We start from the raw sequence: 17,029 nt of genomic DNA, 5'->3' as shown, positions 1-17,029 counted from the left end.
TTGCTGAATTAAATGTGGCTCTAAGATGCTTTGGTTTGGAACGTTTCATTCCATTAGATCTCAGCCTGGCATTTATGAAAGAGCTTTCTCCTAGTTGCTGAGAACAATAACTTTTCTGCAGGAGGGGTTTAGAAATCGAGCATGTTTCTGTACTTAGAGAGGCTTAACTGCACCTTTTTTCTCTTGGCATTACTTAATTTCCCTTGTTTTCCTTCCGTTTCCCCCTTGCAGCCCTGCTGCTGGTTTAGCCATGCACTCTGAGCTCTTGCATAGCCAATGCTGCAATTTATTTTTGTACGCTAAGTTTGCATCTCTTCAAGCATTTTCCATTCTTAAATTCTTTGCTCTAAGAAATTAAGGAAATACTTCATTTTATGCTTCCCCCTCCCAAGTCTCCATCGAGTCTCTCAAACAAATGCTGAAGGAGTGGTTATAAAAACAAGCAGAACCTTTCCATTCAGCTCCCTGCCTTCCCTGGCTTGGACAAGGGATCCACTGTGCTGGGGGCTGCAAATCCTGAAACCTGGAGCTTTGGGTTGTGTTTTTTCCACACATATGGGAAATAAAGATGGTATTAGTTTACATTTGTATGTACAGTAAAGAAAATACCAGAAACAGAAGCTTGAGGTGTATTCAGCATAAATGAATTTGTAAAGCCTTAATTGCTGTTGTTCCAAACTACTGCTGTGTTCTTACATGCTTGCTTTAATATAGATAGGCTCTGTGAGCTTGCTGATTATTTATTCAGTCATGTAGCTTATGCTCTCTTTAGACACAAAGTTGAATAAAATCATACATCAGGATCTGACAGCAGGAATTCTCATGCTGAGAATCCAAGATTAAGTCCAGAAATTTTATTCTGTTTTAACAATTACCTTCTGTGTCCCCTTTCAGACTTAAGGGGATCTCATTCTTGTTTCTGCTGTTTATACCTCCCAGTTCCAAGATCTTTGCTATCCTTATGCCAAATAAAATTGAGCAGGAGTTGCTTGAATGCTGCTTTGTGCAAACTCCTGCATGGACAGAGGGATAACTGTTGGGGTGATTATTGAGCATCTTGATTTTTTTTTTCTTGCTTTTAAATCTTTCAGGCTCAGGAGAGGTTTTTAAAGCAGCAAATGCTTTCTCCACATTGCATTATAAATCATTAGATCTTTCCTACAGTTTAATTAATTTGTCTTTGTGAGTTGGTTTGTGTTGAAAGTACTCATCTTACAGGGATTTTTCCTAGTTTCTGAATCAGTTTTGTGATGTACTTTTAAGTAAACTTTCAGACATCTAACATGATAGATACAAATATGTTGCTTCAGTGCAGTCCAGATATGTAGGGGAAGCAAAAGTCTCCTTTCACTGCTGATTTCATTGGTGGTGTGAGTTCAGGTGCTTCAGAAGCAGAGAGCAGTTTTCAAACATTCTCACTATTAGTGAGGTTTTAGGGCTGCTCACTCACCTTAAAAGATAAGGGGAACGGTTTTGTTATCAAATATATCTGGATGCTTTTAGGGGCACAAAGGAGGTTGCTGGGCTCATATGTTACCAGTTTGAAAGATTAATTTAAAAAGAAATCACATATTTACTATTTTAATAATAACAGCATGGAAATTTTTTTCCAAGTAAGGTTTTTCTGTGATTTCTTGAAGAGACAACCTGAGCACCTTTCAGTATTTACATTGCTGTGATTGTAAATGAGTGCTCTGCAGCTTCTCTTTTGCTGTTTTTCCCTTAATTAATTAATACTTCAAGCTAAGAAACAAACTTTCTAGTAAATCTCATCTCCCTTACTTCAGTCTTCCATGTGATTGTTTTTATTTGTTAGTTTTTCACTAACACCTGTTTGGTATTGATATTCTTGAATTTCTCTTGTAGCATCATTCAAAAAAAATTGCTTCTGATTGAGTTATAAAGCCTCTTGCAAATAACTCTGTACCATTACAGACCTATAAGCAAACCATACCAAGCTGCAGAAGCCATCAGCTCTGACTCTGGTGGTTTGGTTTGGATTTTAATTTGACCCAAAGCCATTTTTACTGGACTGAATCCAGCTGTAATGTAATCCCTAGTTTCTCATCTGTATTCTTGAAGACTAATAGAATAGTAAAACCTTCTTAAATATAACTTAAATGTGGTGTATAGTGTCCTCAGGGTAACTTGTGCACTAAAGCTGTTTTCTTTCCCACTCTGTAGAGGTATCTCATTAAGTCAGATACGCACTAGTGTCATTATTAAGTTTTCATGTGTTTCTCAGTTTTGATGCTAATCTTCATGTGTGTGAATTTTTTTTTTTTCCTTTGCAGCACCAATGTGGTTATGAATTATTCAGAAATAGAGTCTAAGGTTCGAGAAGCAACCAATGATGATCCGTGGGGACCTTCAGGGCAACTCATGGGAGAGATTGCCAAGTAAGTGATAATTTGACTCAGTGATGAAGAAAAGAAAGGTACATTTTATATAAGAATGTGAAATTTGATGCTAAATCAACTCTGCGATATGCAGACTGATAATGCTGAAAAGTTGCTGTAAATAAAGTCTAAGTTTTCTAATACATAATCATAGAGTGTGTTGAAAACTGTCAAACAAAAAACGAAGCCCAGGTATTTTTAAGTTCTTGATTTTGCATTTATTTATCCTCAGAATTCTTTTAATATATCTGACTTTTTCAGAGTATTTATTTTCAAAGCGCTTTTTTGTCACTTTTCCAAAAACAGCAAACATGTCAAATTCTTCCCTGAGCTATTTTTTTGTGTGTTAAAATCAGTTTGGAAGTTGCATGTTTGATTAGTTGCAGTGTTATTAGGGTATTCACATTCAACATTATTTTCATTACAAATTAATGAAGGTTCTTTTACTGCCTCCGATTTTTAGAATTACTCTTTGCTTTTGTAGTCCTGGGATGTAAATGACTGATACAGGAATTAAAACAGGGACAGCATTTTCCCTTTAATGTCACCCGATGTTCCTGGGCTTAGATCACTCCTGCCATCTACTGCCAGCCCCGAGTCTGAGCAGCTCTTGTGACAAACCCGGGAAAACAACATTTCTGTGCTGCTTTTGTTCCATTCTTTAGGGCCACATTTATGTACGAGCAGTTTCCAGAACTCATGAACATGCTGTGGACTCGGATGCTGAAAGACAATAAAAAGAACTGGAGGAGAGTTTATAAGGTGTGTAAGGCTCAAGGCTTGGTGCTCCTGCAGTGTCCTGATGGAGTTCTTGTTTAGATAATCCTACAGCACTTTCTCCACTAGCAACCTAGAATTTCTTCCCTAACTATGTTTTATAATTCTGTTGGTGAAGTCAAAGGTGTCTTTCAATTGCTGTATATGAAAAAACCCACAAAATCTCTGGTTTTAGAAGCATGTTTAAGATGCTACTTAATGAACACACAACAGAGCAATTACATTTTGCTGATATTCAGGTATTAGAGTAGCACTTGCAGTTTGAATCTACCCAAAGCAGTTGTTACAAAGCTACGTTGAGAAGGAGATACTAAGTTACTGTGTTATCTGCAAAACAGTTTTGAACAAATTCAGGAATACCTGAAATAAAATGCAAACAAATCTTAATTTTCTGCCAATTTGTAATTCTTTAAAAATTGTAGTTCAGCTTTGAGTGGACCAAATTTCCTTGCAGATCTTACATGACACTTTTATGTCCTAATTGTGTTTTGGAAAAGAGCAGAGTCATTTGCATTTTTCTTGTCTTTGGTACAGAAACTTTTTGCTTGAGATTGTGTCGTGCTGCACTTAAAGTGGTGTTCAGTGTTCACTGAATTATGCAAATATAACCTCCTTTTTTAGAATTGATGTATTAGACTGGGTTATATTTTGTTTTTCTTGATGCCAGGATTGTAGCAAGACACAATTAATTCTAAAGCATGGTTTGGGTTTTTCACAGGTGCTCGATGTTTTGTAGTCATAGTAATTGTTTTCCCTGAAGTACAATAGAAATTAATAATTAATGCTATCACACATTGCTACTTAATGTTATAAAGACTTCTTGCAATTGCTTATCAGGCTTGGATTGGTTGAAATAAAATGATTGTTTTAGCTGATAAAGGCACTATTTCAGAGAAAGTGCATTTTTTTTTTCTAGATATAAATCCTTGACATAAAGAACTGAAATTAAAGTATTATTTTAAGTTCATTTGTTTTGTCACTTGTTTAAAATTGTTCTGCAATGCAGTTTTGTATATCCATTGAATCCTGCAGAAAGCTTCTTAAATTCCTCTAGGAGTTACCTTTTAGTGAAAGCCCTTGGAAAACTGTGAACAAAAGAAGCAAAAAAATTGCTTCATTTCACAGGTTAACTTTCTCTCTTAAATTGCTACTTCTTTATCCTAAAACAAAGCAGTAGCTGATCAAGGTAACTACTTGTGATTTAGTAGTAACAAGCTAAAGTTTTAAAAATACAGTTTTGATAGTCTAAAGAGCAAAAAATCCATGTGAGGAAAAGTTGTTTTTTTTTCATGGGAAACCATATAATAAGCATTTATTTAAAAAGGGAAAGTCTTATTATTTACTAATTTGGGGAGGGGGGTAGATTTGGGGTTTAAAAAAAAGAAAAAGCTAGAGCTTTTGTTCATGCAATCATAAGGTGCTTTGTATTTTTATAGTCTTTGCTGCTCCTAGCTTACCTCATAAGGAATGGATCAGAGCGTGTTGTTACAAGTGCCAGAGAACACATTTATGATTTGCGATCCCTGGAAAATTACCACTTTGTAGGTGAGCAATAGAAAAATCTTATAAGCAAATTAAAACAGTAGTTGGAGTTGTCAGTCACCTGAACCAGCTTAGAAGCTTCCCCAGTCTAATTAAAATGTGACTGTTGCCAGTTGTGTGAAGAGTGCAGAATCCAAGACGTGGGGCCCTAGAGTATTAATTAGTGAAGACAAGAACTTGCAGAAAAGACTGGCTAATAACAACAGAACCAACACAACATGAGTGTTGGGGTTTATATTAAAATATGCACTAGAGACTGGTCCCCTGTGGTGTCCGTAAAGGAATAGCTTTAATCATATGGGAAGAAAAGGTTAGAGCTCCAAAACACACACATCTGTTTGAAGCTGGGGTTTTTTCCTCCCACCAAATAATATTTACAGTGCAAAGGCAGCAAGGCCAGTGTGTGTTTTGAATGTGAAAAAGGCTGGAAAGGAGTACATTTAGCTTATAGTACTTCCCAACTGAAAGCAGTTTCTCAAAAAATCAGTTTTGCCATGAGGCTGAGTTCTTGCAAGGAAACTTGCAAGACCTGTGCTAAAAAGACTGAGGAAAAAGGGTGATGTTTTGAGGGGTTAAAATTGTTCAAGTGGAGAATGAGTTCTGTCTCAGTTTTTGTTAGTCTCTCCTGTGTTTCTAAATGCACCATTCAGTGCAAACTCATTTATCTAAATTGTGTTAAAATAATTGGTCCCATTTAAACAGTTGCAGTGGACCTCAGTAGCCACGAAATCTTTACTGTGTTTATGACTTAGATTTTTTCATCAGTTTGATGTCAACATTGCTGCCTGTTACTCACTACTTTCCTTTTTGCTCCCATCTTCCATCCATCATCTCTATCCTGTATTACCTGCACAGATGAGAATGGCAAAGACCAGGGGATCAACATCCGCCAGAAGGTAAAAGAAATGGTTGAGTTTGCTCAAGACGATGATCGGCTTCGGGAAGAGAGGAAGAAAGCAAAGAAGAACAAAGACAAATACATTGGGGTGTCCTCAGACAGTGTTGGAGGGTTCAGATACAGTGAGTACTGGGCTTCCTTGGGCAAGGATTGACAATTCACTTTTGCTTTCCTGAGTAATACTATTTGGAGCCTTGAAAGATATCTGTGGATTTTCTGCATGGATTCTGGGTTCTGTCAGATCTGACTTTAAATATAGGCACTAAGTGCTTTGCTCTTTTCTTGCTCCCCAGTCCCTGCCATGGTGTGTAGCAGGGATCTGAGCTTGGATTGGCTTTTCCATCTGATGTATCCCAGCATGCCATCCATGATCCAGCTGCCGGTCTGTGTTTTCTTTGGCCTGAGTAGATCCTTGGCTGCTTTTAGTAAGGGATGAGTACCAAAGCTCAGTGGCACAAGGCTGTTTTGCTAGAACTGGTGATTTCTCTGAGAGAAGGGTTTGCTGTAAGAGCTCAGTAGTAGCTGTGCAGGGCTTCAACTTCACCTGTTTGTCTGTGGTCCTGTATGGCTTTTTTACTCTTCTCTGTGAGCCTTAAACTTAGATTTGTTCCCTCCTGTTTTTGACAGGTTGCTTCTCCATTCTCCCTTTCCCTCACATGCAGAGTAATTGAACATTTCCAAGGCAGGATATTTCTTCTTCTATTGCATTCCTTTAGGCTTTTGCTACCTGCGTGGAATTCTGGTGTTTCTCTTTTTAGGAAATACTTATGAGTCACTGTATTTGTACTTTGAGTACATGTCCCTCTGTTCTTTCCCTGAGCTTATCTTTTGACTTCTCTGTGCAGAGTCGTGATCTATCCTTGTATGTTGGGTAGAAGCCTTTCTCCATATGCTCTTTAGTTATCATTCAGGATTCTTAATTTAAAGGACTAGTTTCTTTGTCTTGCATTTAATTTTTATGCTAAAGGGTTTTTAATTATTCCTTCATTTGTTGAGTAAAGTAAAAGAAAAAATCTTTTTAGCAGCACAAACAAACCCTTTCCCAGGTGAGATTTCTAATCAAAAAGATTGTAGTTATTTAAATACAAAATGCTTGTATTCAGATTTTTCATTAGTTTATTTTGTTACAAAAATACTGAGCTCTTAGTTGGTGTCTGTTTGAATTTTAAAATTTCTATTGCACAGAGAAACCCCTCTAAAGGAATCTGCATTAAAATGCTTGAGAGCCTGACATAAACTGAAATAAGGCCATTTTATTCTCCTGCAAAATTTAACAGCAGTACATTTCTGAGCAGTGTCTCCTTTTGCAATGATAAAGATCTCACTGAGTATCTCATGGATTTGTAACAGATGCTCTACTGAAAAAGTTTTATGGATCTAAACAAATATCCCTGTAGACTTCCACCTATGTATTTTCTAAGAAAATACACCCTATATGATATGAAGTTATTAGACAGGTAGAACTCAAATTTTGCACCTTCTAGTGCTGCAATCCATCATTCTCTTTTTATTAAAATGGCTTAATGTAATACACTTGGAACATTACCTGAGCTGCAATGTCATTTGTATGTAACTTGAAGTAATGATTATTTAACTGTTCTTCCATTTTGCTACTCAATTTTACTCAGCTTAAGTAAAAACAACAAAAAATCACTAGTGTTTCACATTTTTAAGAGAGGTACAAAAAATGGCTTGTTTTATATGTGTGATAGCCCAGGATACAAAATGTTTGCCTAAAAATGCTGTCTAGAAACTGAGCTGGTTTGGTTTGCTTTATACACCTACATTTTGAACAGAAGGTCTGATATAAGATCACAATACCAGTTAAGGGGTTCTGTGCTTCAAGTCTTTGTTAAAATGTTGTTTTTTCATTTGAATTAAGCTCAAGTTGGCTGTGTGTGTATAAATAAACCAGACTTAAGTATTTTAGACACCCTTGATGGGATTGTACAACAGATGTGCTTATTTCGAGTAAAACTGGCAGCTGTTTGTAATCTGAAATACCAATATTGAGGTCTGGAATACCTGATTAGACAAAAAAGTTTTTGATTTCTTGATAATAGTGTTCAGTAAAGATGTTCAGGGTATTCAGTGGCCCCTGAAAAGGTGGGTTGCTTTACTGCCTCTTCTTTTTTTGTCTCTTTTAAAAAGCTTTTCTAATTGTAAAATTTGGAGAAGAAAAGGTTATTGTGCATTGCATATTCTTTCAATATTTTAAATCTGTGTTTTTATGTATTAATGCCAGCATATAAAAAACCCAGTGATTTAGCTATGAGCACCCAGCTTGGCCAGGAATGGAATATCCTGCACTAAGTGACTGTTCCAGACTGTCCCTTCCTGATGAGCTCCTTATGCAGCCAGGGCTGGTTGTGCCTCTTGTACTTCTGCAGCAGAGTCCAACAGCACCCTGATGTTATTATGCATTATGGTTTTTTTTTATGATTCTGTCATTGTCATAAACCAAAGTCTTTGACTCTTCATTGCTGCCACTTAATGATTGGCATTGCATGCTGTGCCTTGCTCTCATAGTGTTGTTTCAGCACTGGTGGAGCTTTCAGTTTGCTTTGTAAACTTGCACAGCTCGTGTGTGTAGGGCAGGGGGGCTTGAGAGGGATTCCAGAAAGACCACAGGCAATTTTTTTGTTGTTATCTTTAATATTTCTTATCTTTATCGTACCAGGTGAAAGATATGATCCCGAGCCCAAGTCCAAATGGGATGAAGAATGGGATAAAAAGTCAGCATTCCCATTCAGTGATAAGTTAGGGGAACTCAGTGACAAGATTGGCAGCACGATCGATGACACCATCAGCAAGTTCCGAAGGAAAGACAGAGAAGACTCTCCAGAAAGATGCAGGTACTAGAGTTATTTTAACCTGAATTTATCTGTGAGATTGCTCTTGGAAAGCTGTTTGACATTGCTGAATGTGAGTTACAATACTCTGTCATTCTTTTTTGTCTGTAGGGAAGCATGTTTGGGTTCAGTACCTGCTTCCTGGGCTTCTTATGCAGCTCTCCCTGGCCTTGGGGAACAGTGTGGCTCTGGCAGTAGTTAACTGCTCTTGGCTGCCTTCCATTCCTGCCCCAGCTGCTGGCAAAGCAGGGAATTTGGCTGAAATTCCCTAAGCTTTTCCTTGTCTCAGCAATTCGGTGGTCATGTGCCAGTGCTGAAGGCTGCCACTGAATGCTGCACACACTCTGAATGCTGCAGTGCCAAGGAAGAAGATTAAAATTGCTTAGACCTGTTTTGACACAGTGCTGATCTCAAGAAGAGCAGCCTGCAGGTGATTTCTCAAAAAAAAAAAAAAAAGTCAGTTTCAGTTGAGGCCTTTCTAGAAAATTCTTGTATTTTACATCTGGTCATTAAATTTTTTCAGTAAGGAAGGAAAACTACCCTGCTTTGGCAATGGAAAGAACTTTACATCTGTCACACTTCAACAGGTGAATTGAATTTAATTATCTGGAGAGCAGGTTCATACTTAACAGAATCTGAAATTGCTGTAGGAAAAGTGCTCAAGTATACTGAAATTATTCCCTATTGGGAAACAACTTAAAATTCAAATTTGCACTGAGATTTGATTAATATTTTTTACAAGAATATCTTTAGGTAGTCACACACATATATGAATATAATAATACACATGCACACATCTGTATGTTGCAAAACTAAAGCAATTTTGCACAGAAACAAAAAAAAAAAAAGGTAGCCTTTCTGGGGAAAAGCCCATGTGGTCTTCTTGCTGGGGCATTAATAAATCATAAAACCAGTATTCTTTGCACACATCAGGGTTCCCTCTTAGAACTTAATATCAATGGACTACAAAGAGAAGGGATCAGAAGAAAAGTAAACAATTTCACATATAACAATGGTACATTTCTGTGGGCTTTTCTGTACTTACCTTTCAAAAGCAACTTGTTCTATGATGTCTGCAGAGCTCACCAGCCATGTTTCACATAGGGGATGTACAGTAAACTTTTTTTTTTTAAAATCTTACTTCCTTTGTTTTATTTCTGAATGGCTCCTGTCTCCTGCTTGTGCTGGATAAAGTCTTGTATTTTTCAGTGGTGTAGACAGTCCTTTCTGAGGTCTAATATTTTTTAAAAGCAGCTTATTTGGATGACTTCTCCATTGTACATCTCTGCCCCAAGTTATTCTGATCTCTTTCTCTGGCTAATACTATATTTTTCATTTTTGTTTTGCTCTTGTAACCCTAGTCTCTTCTGTTTGATTTTTCTCCTATATTTTTGGTCTCTGTCAGGTGGGGTATTTGTCTCAAAATTTATTAAAGTGGTAAACTTGGGACTGAAAATAAAAGGAGGAATTTTTGGGACCTACATGAGCAAAGGCACTTTGGTGGTTGCAGGTTATTTTGCTGTAAGAAGGAATCCAGGTTGCAGCAGTTTGGCTTCTCTAACATTGCTTCAAGTCCCAGCCTGGAATCTCTTTTTCTCTTCTCCTGGCATGGGGATCAGATACCATGGAAGGGATTTTACCAAAGGGTTTGAATGAAGGTGTTTCTTTCTACAGAAGCCATCAGGGGATCTAAGAAGATTGAACTGAAGCTTATAGAATGTCTGTATTTATCCTTACTGATACTGTAAATACTCAGTGCATGCTCTATTAGCAAAATACCCTAAATATTAAAACTGAAGGTGGCATGAAATTTTAATTATCATATAACTTCAGCTCAAAATAACATTCTTTTCTAAATGCCTCATGAAATCTGTGCATTTGTGTTTTCACACTTCAGCAATTTTTTTCTAAAAAAAAGTGCCAAAAATTTGCTGGCTTATTTGTAGCCCGCTGCTGTATAATAACAATTAAGTTGCCATTTCACTTGGAAAAGTGACTAAATGGTGATACTCACTCAGCTGGCAAATGTGCTGTTATGTTCTATTGTTAGTAACTTTATAAACCATTATTACTTGAGTACTGTAAAGCCAATAAAGGCCTTGAAGCATAGAGAATGAATGTGTCTTACTCATCTTACCTGTGGCTAATGAAATTTGGCAGACATGGTCTTTACACACCAGAAGAACTTGGCCAAATTGGAAGATTTCTGCCTTTACTTGCAAAGCCAATAGTTTGGACAGATGAGAAAAAATGTTTGAAATAACTGAGAACTTTGACAGAGAACTAAATGATACAGATTGCTGAGTGTACAGTAGATTTCAGTGCAACTACTTTACACAGTGAGCTCTGGAGAAGCCAAGTCTGCTTCTTTTTTTTTTTAATTATTTTAGATGAAAAAATTTAGCAGCATTGTGGGGAAAATGGATTCTTTTTTCCACTGATATATTCCTGTGAAAGTAGTGAAGACCACAAACAATACCCCGTGGGGTGGGAAAGCCTCTGTTTTTCTTTTTTAGTGCTTGTTTGTTCTTAGGTGAACAAACCAGTTGCTGCCCTGAGTCCAGCATTCCACACTGAAATTTTGCTTCTGAATTACCTGCAGACACATGGAGATGGTTCTAAAGCACTGTAATTTTTTCTTAGGAATTCTTAAAACTCTGTTAAATCCTTGCTTCTCCAGCATTCAGAAAGATTGATGCAGATAATAGAATAGAAAGGAAACAAAACTTCCAATGCTTCTATAAAAGGAGGCACCAGCCATGTATGAAGGCAATTTGTATCTAAAGAATAACTTTTGTAGTGGGGTGTAATTCAGATATACTTAAAGTCTCAATAAGCTATTTTTCTTTTCTTAAAAGTTTTTAAAAACCTTCACTATAGAAGACTTAAAGCAAAGAAAAAGAACATGGGTCTGTACTTTGATTTCTCAAAGTTGTAATCATATACTTTCTTTGTAGAAGTTTTTTAATTGTTTGGTACACTGCTATAATTTTATTTTTAAGTTGTCTCTGCAATTCTCAGATGCAGCACTGCAATTTTACTGAGCACAGTAAACACACTTAGAGGAAACATTAATCTGTATTTTTTTTGTTGTTGTTGTTAATGTGACCATTAAAGAAAAAAAAAAGTGGTTCTCCTGAGAGGGTTTGGAAGCAGTACAAGTTGTCATAGCAAACTGAGTCTTGTAATATTTATTCTCCTTTTGCCATATATGTTTAATTTCTTTCCTCAGAGCATTTAGTCATTTATTTTGCTGTATGTCACCAAGGACTGACTTTTTTCCTTCTTGCATTAGTGAGATTGACCTACAGCAGTTCTGTGTCAGTCCCTCCATTGATCACACTTTGCTTGTCAGTTGTTTCCTCAGCCCACAGAACACTCTTGGGTTCTGTAGTGTGGACAAGAAATATCTTGCAGATACTATATACAATACATTAAAGAGCTGAGCCTTAGTTGTGTTGTCCTGGTCTTGGATGTTTTCAGCAGCATCCTTCCCTTCCCTCTGAGGCTTTTGGGATTGAATGCACCATGTACACCACAATCATGTGCAAATCCCTCTTCTCTATCAAAATCCTGATGTCCCAAGTGGAAGAGTGGTTGTGGTCCCCTCTGGGGTGTTTGTGCACACAGGTGTGGGACAGCAGGGCTGCCAGCAGAAGTGCTTTGGAAAAATTAAGTTAAATGGTGCCATTTGAGCTCCCTTATCTGTGAAAGGCTGGCTCAAGCCAATGCCAGGAGGTGCTGGTTGGCCAGCAGCTGTGAAATTCATCTTTTTTAACAGTAAAAAAAAAAAAAAAAAAAGCAATAGGGAGTTAGCATTTGTGTTTAGTGCCGTTGCTGAACTGAGCCATCCCCAGTGGTGAGCAGGTAACATGCATAGGGGAAATGACACATGCAACATGTTCCCAAAAAGCCCACCATTGTTAGCAGAGAACAAAGGCTCCCCTCCAGAGTATATTGCAGTTACTGTCACATTCCCTCTGACAAAGGGACAGCCTTGCTTAAATTTTTCAGTTTTAGAATTCTAATGCATTATTAAAATATAAAACCCTTCCACTTTCAACTCTGTTGCTAAGGGAATTACTATTTCAAAATACGTTCCAGTGTATTTAAGCTTTCTCTACAGCAATTCTCACTGTTATGTACAAATCCTGATGGTAACAGGCAACGTGACTGGTGGTGGAGGCCAATTACTTTCTTTGTGAAAGACTTAAAATACAAAAGTAGAAAATGTAACAAATGAATCAAATAGTATGCAGCAACATCTTAAAAGTTTTTGCCTAAAAGGGTGATATTTTTATTCTTTTGAGAAAAACTATGTGTGCTCTGATAATGGTAATATTGCACTATGTAATTCTGAAAACATTCTTTTCCCACAAACATCTTAAAGAATATGAAAGCCTGTTTCTCTGGAAAAGGAAATGAGCTGAAATACATATGGAGTTGTTCAAAGCTGAAAGGCAGTACCTGTATTTGGTTCATTGCTTTCTGTCTCTTGGTGTAAGTACTGAGCAGACCTGCCAACTTAACTTTCTGTTGCTGAAGTGTTACATAATGTGTGGGGGAGTTCCTGTCAGAAGGTAATTCAACGTACTGGATTTAAACACTGATTTCCTATTATCCTCTGTCGTGGACTTGCAGTTCGTGTGTAACAAAATAACCTGCTTTTCTCCATAGCTTCTGTACAACAGGTGCAATGCTGTGTGATGTGATGTGTTATGTAAGGGTGAAACATTTCCTCGCTCAAATGTAGGAAAATGCAGCATTTTTATGATGAACTGTTGCTGCAAGAAACTACAGTAACCAAAACTCTTGTGAAGCCAAATGTCCACTCAATTAACTGAGAAGTCCATCACAAATGCTGTGCTATCACTTTTGTTTTTCTAGTGACAGTGATGAGGAAAAATCAAGAAGAGGTAAATCTCCCAAAGCTGAATTTAAAGATGAAGAGGAGACTGTGACAACAAAACACATTCATATTGCACAAGCTACAGAAATTACCACCATCAGACAGAAACGCTCAGCAAATCCTTCAAAAACCATTGACTTGGGAGCAGCAGCTCATTACACAGGAGATAAAGCAAGTCCAGAACAGAACTCTGCTGCTCATCCTGCACAGCCTACGACAAAGGTGAGACAGCAGGAGAGCACATCATTTTGGAAACTGTTTTCTTCTAAGACCATTTCTGCTTTAGGGTAGAATTTTTGTGATGCAGCCTTCAAGGGAGCTGTTTTATCAAAAAGTGTTTAGTTGGACTTACCAAAGTCTGTGGAACAGTGTAATTATCAGTAGTTCTGTGATTGCTTTAAGATCTAGATTTTTTTAATATAGCCATTAGCATGTTTTGCTTTCTTCAGGACAGCAAAGAGAAAATTTTGGCCTGAAGTGTGAAAGATTCTATGAAGCTGCGCACTTAGTGAAAAGTTGTCAGTTCTTCTGTTACAAAAAACTATGAGCCTTTAGCTTTTTCAGTATTTGATTTTACATTTAGCCACAATTGTTGGGTTTATCTGACATCCCTACAAAGCAAAAGCAAACAAAATCCTTCAAAACCCCAGAAAACTTCTTAATGTCATTTGATTAATGATGCCATGAGTTGAGATCTGGTGTAATTTCTTCTCCAGGCTGCTGTCCCCTCTGGCAGCAAGTCCTCTAACGACCTGGTTGACCTGTTGTTTGATGGAGCCAGCCAGCCAGCTTCCACAGGTAAGTTTGGGGTCTGTTCCAGTTCTGAGAAGCTTGCTTGTTGCCAGAATAAAGTAGATAAATTGGGAAATAAATACTTTAAAAAATGTAGAACTGCCTATAAAGAGCCTTTTGTAGCAAGGTACTGTGTGTGCTATTGCATGGGACTAATAATGCTAGCAGCACAAAGATTAACTGCCAGATCAGTCTGTCAGAAACTGTGTGTGTAATGCAGTTATTTATAATTAACTCTAAAAGCAAGTGCAATCCATTCATATTCAAGCATTTCTTGTAGTGCAGTTCTAAGGCTGGGCAGGTGGAGATGGATAATCTTCACGGAAGCTTTCATCTAAAGTATGTGGCAAACTTGTTTCTTTGTCTTATTTTCTCCTGGCACTTGGTGTATCCAAACCTTAGAACCAAAAAGAAATTGCTGCCTAAGAGTGAAATTACTAATTTTAAAACACATCCTTTCACACTCTGAATGCGTAGCAAGTCTGTTTATCTTCATATGGATTTACCCTTATGCTCCCAAAATGCAGTTTCTTTTTAGGAGTGTGTTAAATTTCATTGCATTTCTATGGGATTAGTAGAGGAGTTCAGGGAATTTTTGCTTTTCAAAACTTAAGACTTCAAATTTGGACTTGTTATTGTGCTTAGAGTTTCCTGTATCAATGGGTTTGTTGTGGCATGGAATAGGAAAAGAGCTTGTGGGCACTTGTGGTCTGATGACACAGTTGGGAGGGAGTGAACTGTGACATGAGACTGCCCTGAGTAGCAAATAAAATACAAGCATTTCAGAGAGAAACCTTTCTGAGAACTTCCCATTGCAAAGAAGCCACATCCCACGATGGATAGGATCGTGCTGACTCTGCAGAGGCTGTGTGTGTCTCACTGAGCTAAGTGTCTGCTTGGCCTTTAAAGACAAAGTGAAATCAAGAGGCTGCACCAAGAAATGGCAGTTCAGAGTGGCTGGAGGCCACATGTGTGGCCATGTGGCTGCAGTCAGGCAGCTGTAAGGTGTGTTCTTGCTCACCCCTAACTGCTTACACCACTCCTGGGGGTTGTAGGGTCACACCAGGGATTTGATGGTAAGGTCTGAGCAAAGCCAGTATTGTGACCACTCTGTGTGACACATTCCTTTCATCACTACCCAACATCTACAAGTATTTAATACACTGTAAGATACATTTCATGTGTCTGTTTTTATACATAAATTCAACAAACTACTTAATTTTGTTCAATTTCCTGGTGTTCAATGAAGGTGTTCATTGTACATTGGAGTGACCACAGTTCCATGAAAGTTTAAGATCCTGGATCAGAACCATTATCCTAAATCAGGATGAATTTTTTTTTTCTATTCAATTCTTATGGCAGAAGAGATTGGAGTCTGTTTTGTTTTATTTGTATGCAATGTGTATGTTTTTATTTTTATAAAAATAAGATCACATTGAGAATAGGTGTTTCCACTTCAAGTGAACTTGTCCATATTTCAAACAGAACTATGACAGCTTCTATATTACAGTGTATTTAAATCTTTCATCAGTTTGGCTCTTTGCTGCAGTAAGCCTTTTTTCTCTTTTCTTTAAATCTTTTTTTCACATTTTTCCAAAGCGGCATTCAGAAATGGTGCTGAGAAGAGACACATTACCAGCTGGTCCTGCTAAATAACCTCTGCTGACCTGAGCAGGCAGATGGAAAGGGTTCATTTGTAGTGACAGATCTCACATGGGAATCTTTGAGGCTTGCTCATGTTGGGAAGATTAGCACTGTCCTTCACATGCAGGTCACTTGTTATGACCACTGCTCCTTACAGCACAGGGTGTGGGAACATTCCCAGGGTCAGGCAGGGCAGAGGGAAAGGGTCAGATGAAGCCTTTGATGTGTCCTGTGAAGGAACTGGCAGGGAAGTGATGTGAATTCAGGGAACTCAGGGTTTGCTTATCTGTGTATTTTCAGGTGCAGAGATGTGAAAGGGTTGATTGGCTCAATGTTACACTTTACTGGAGCAGCACAGTTTGTATGTTAGGGGGTGCTTGGTTGCCATAAAGGGAAGATGTAAAATGCCTGGTTAGACCTGCTGGGAGTATTTTCTGGTGTTACTGGAGCTGAGGTTCCTTAACCTTTCTTTAGAGAGTTATTATTAAGCATCCAGCTTAATCTCTTTCACCTCTCTCTGAAACTCAGTTTCACTTGAAAAACAAGCAAGAGAGGTAGAGGAAAAGTTGACTTGACTGAAAATGTTAAGGGGTTATTTTGGGTTTGAACCTAGTTCTGTTTTTAAAATTAAATTAATCCCTAGGCACTGTCAGGCAGCCCAAGGATATAATGGGTGTAGCATGAGAGCATTGATTTTTATTTTTTCCTTCAAGCATGTGGTCAAGTGTGTGTCATCTGTGTTGCTCATTCAGCATACAAACTCTGAAACCATTAACCTGTTCTGAACTCTGTGAGCATATATGTGGTGAAAAAAATTATTTGAAAATGTTCATTACAGTAGACAGGGAAAACAGGATCAGATCAGTTTTTCAGTTTGATATTTCACCAACCCTTTTTCATTCTTGGGTGTCAGAATAAAACGTGTCTAAACATAGATGAGAAGCTTGCTTATTAAATAATTTCAGAATTTGTGTGGAAGAAATTAACTTTGTGTGAAGTCCTCTGCCTCTTGAAAAGGGGCTAAAAGGGTTTCAGTAGTGCTATGTCTGAAAATTCATAGGCCATCCTTGCATTCTCTGCTCATGTTTTATCTCCTGCACTACATGCTCAGCAAGAAGACATTTCCCCTTGGAAGAACAGTCGCCTTCCTGGCAATGTCTACAGTAAAATAACATTAAAAAGAAATACAAGTACACATGTATTAGGAAGTGAATGG

At 37.7% G+C, this 17,029-nt stretch overlaps 1 protein-coding gene across 1 annotated transcript in view; it reads left to right on the top strand.

The window, feature by feature from the left end:
• Positions 1–17,029, top strand: part of CLINT1 (clathrin interactor 1) — a 47,194-nt gene that overhangs the window by 22,979 nt on the left and 7,186 nt on the right. The window contains exons 2-8 of the mRNA XM_085073838.1: positions 2,295–2,399; positions 3,065–3,161; positions 4,613–4,721; positions 5,574–5,738; positions 8,297–8,471; positions 13,356–13,599; positions 14,094–14,175. Of these exons, the coding sequence (XP_084929964.1) occupies positions 2,295–2,399; positions 3,065–3,161; positions 4,613–4,721; positions 5,574–5,738; positions 8,297–8,471; positions 13,356–13,599; positions 14,094–14,175 (977 nt within the window). The remainder of the gene's footprint in view (positions 1–2,294; positions 2,400–3,064; positions 3,162–4,612; positions 4,722–5,573; positions 5,739–8,296; positions 8,472–13,355; positions 13,600–14,093; positions 14,176–17,029) is intronic.

The sequence above is a fragment of the Lichenostomus cassidix genome, chromosome 13, assembly GCF_008360975.1.
Source record: "Lichenostomus cassidix isolate B80296 chromosome 13, HeHo_3.0, whole genome shotgun sequence".
NCBI classification, from domain to species: domain Eukaryota; kingdom Metazoa; phylum Chordata; class Aves; order Passeriformes; family Meliphagidae; genus Lichenostomus; species Lichenostomus cassidix.
The sequence above is the reverse complement of the archived record's forward strand: the minus strand, read 5'-3'. Positions and strand labels throughout refer to the sequence as shown.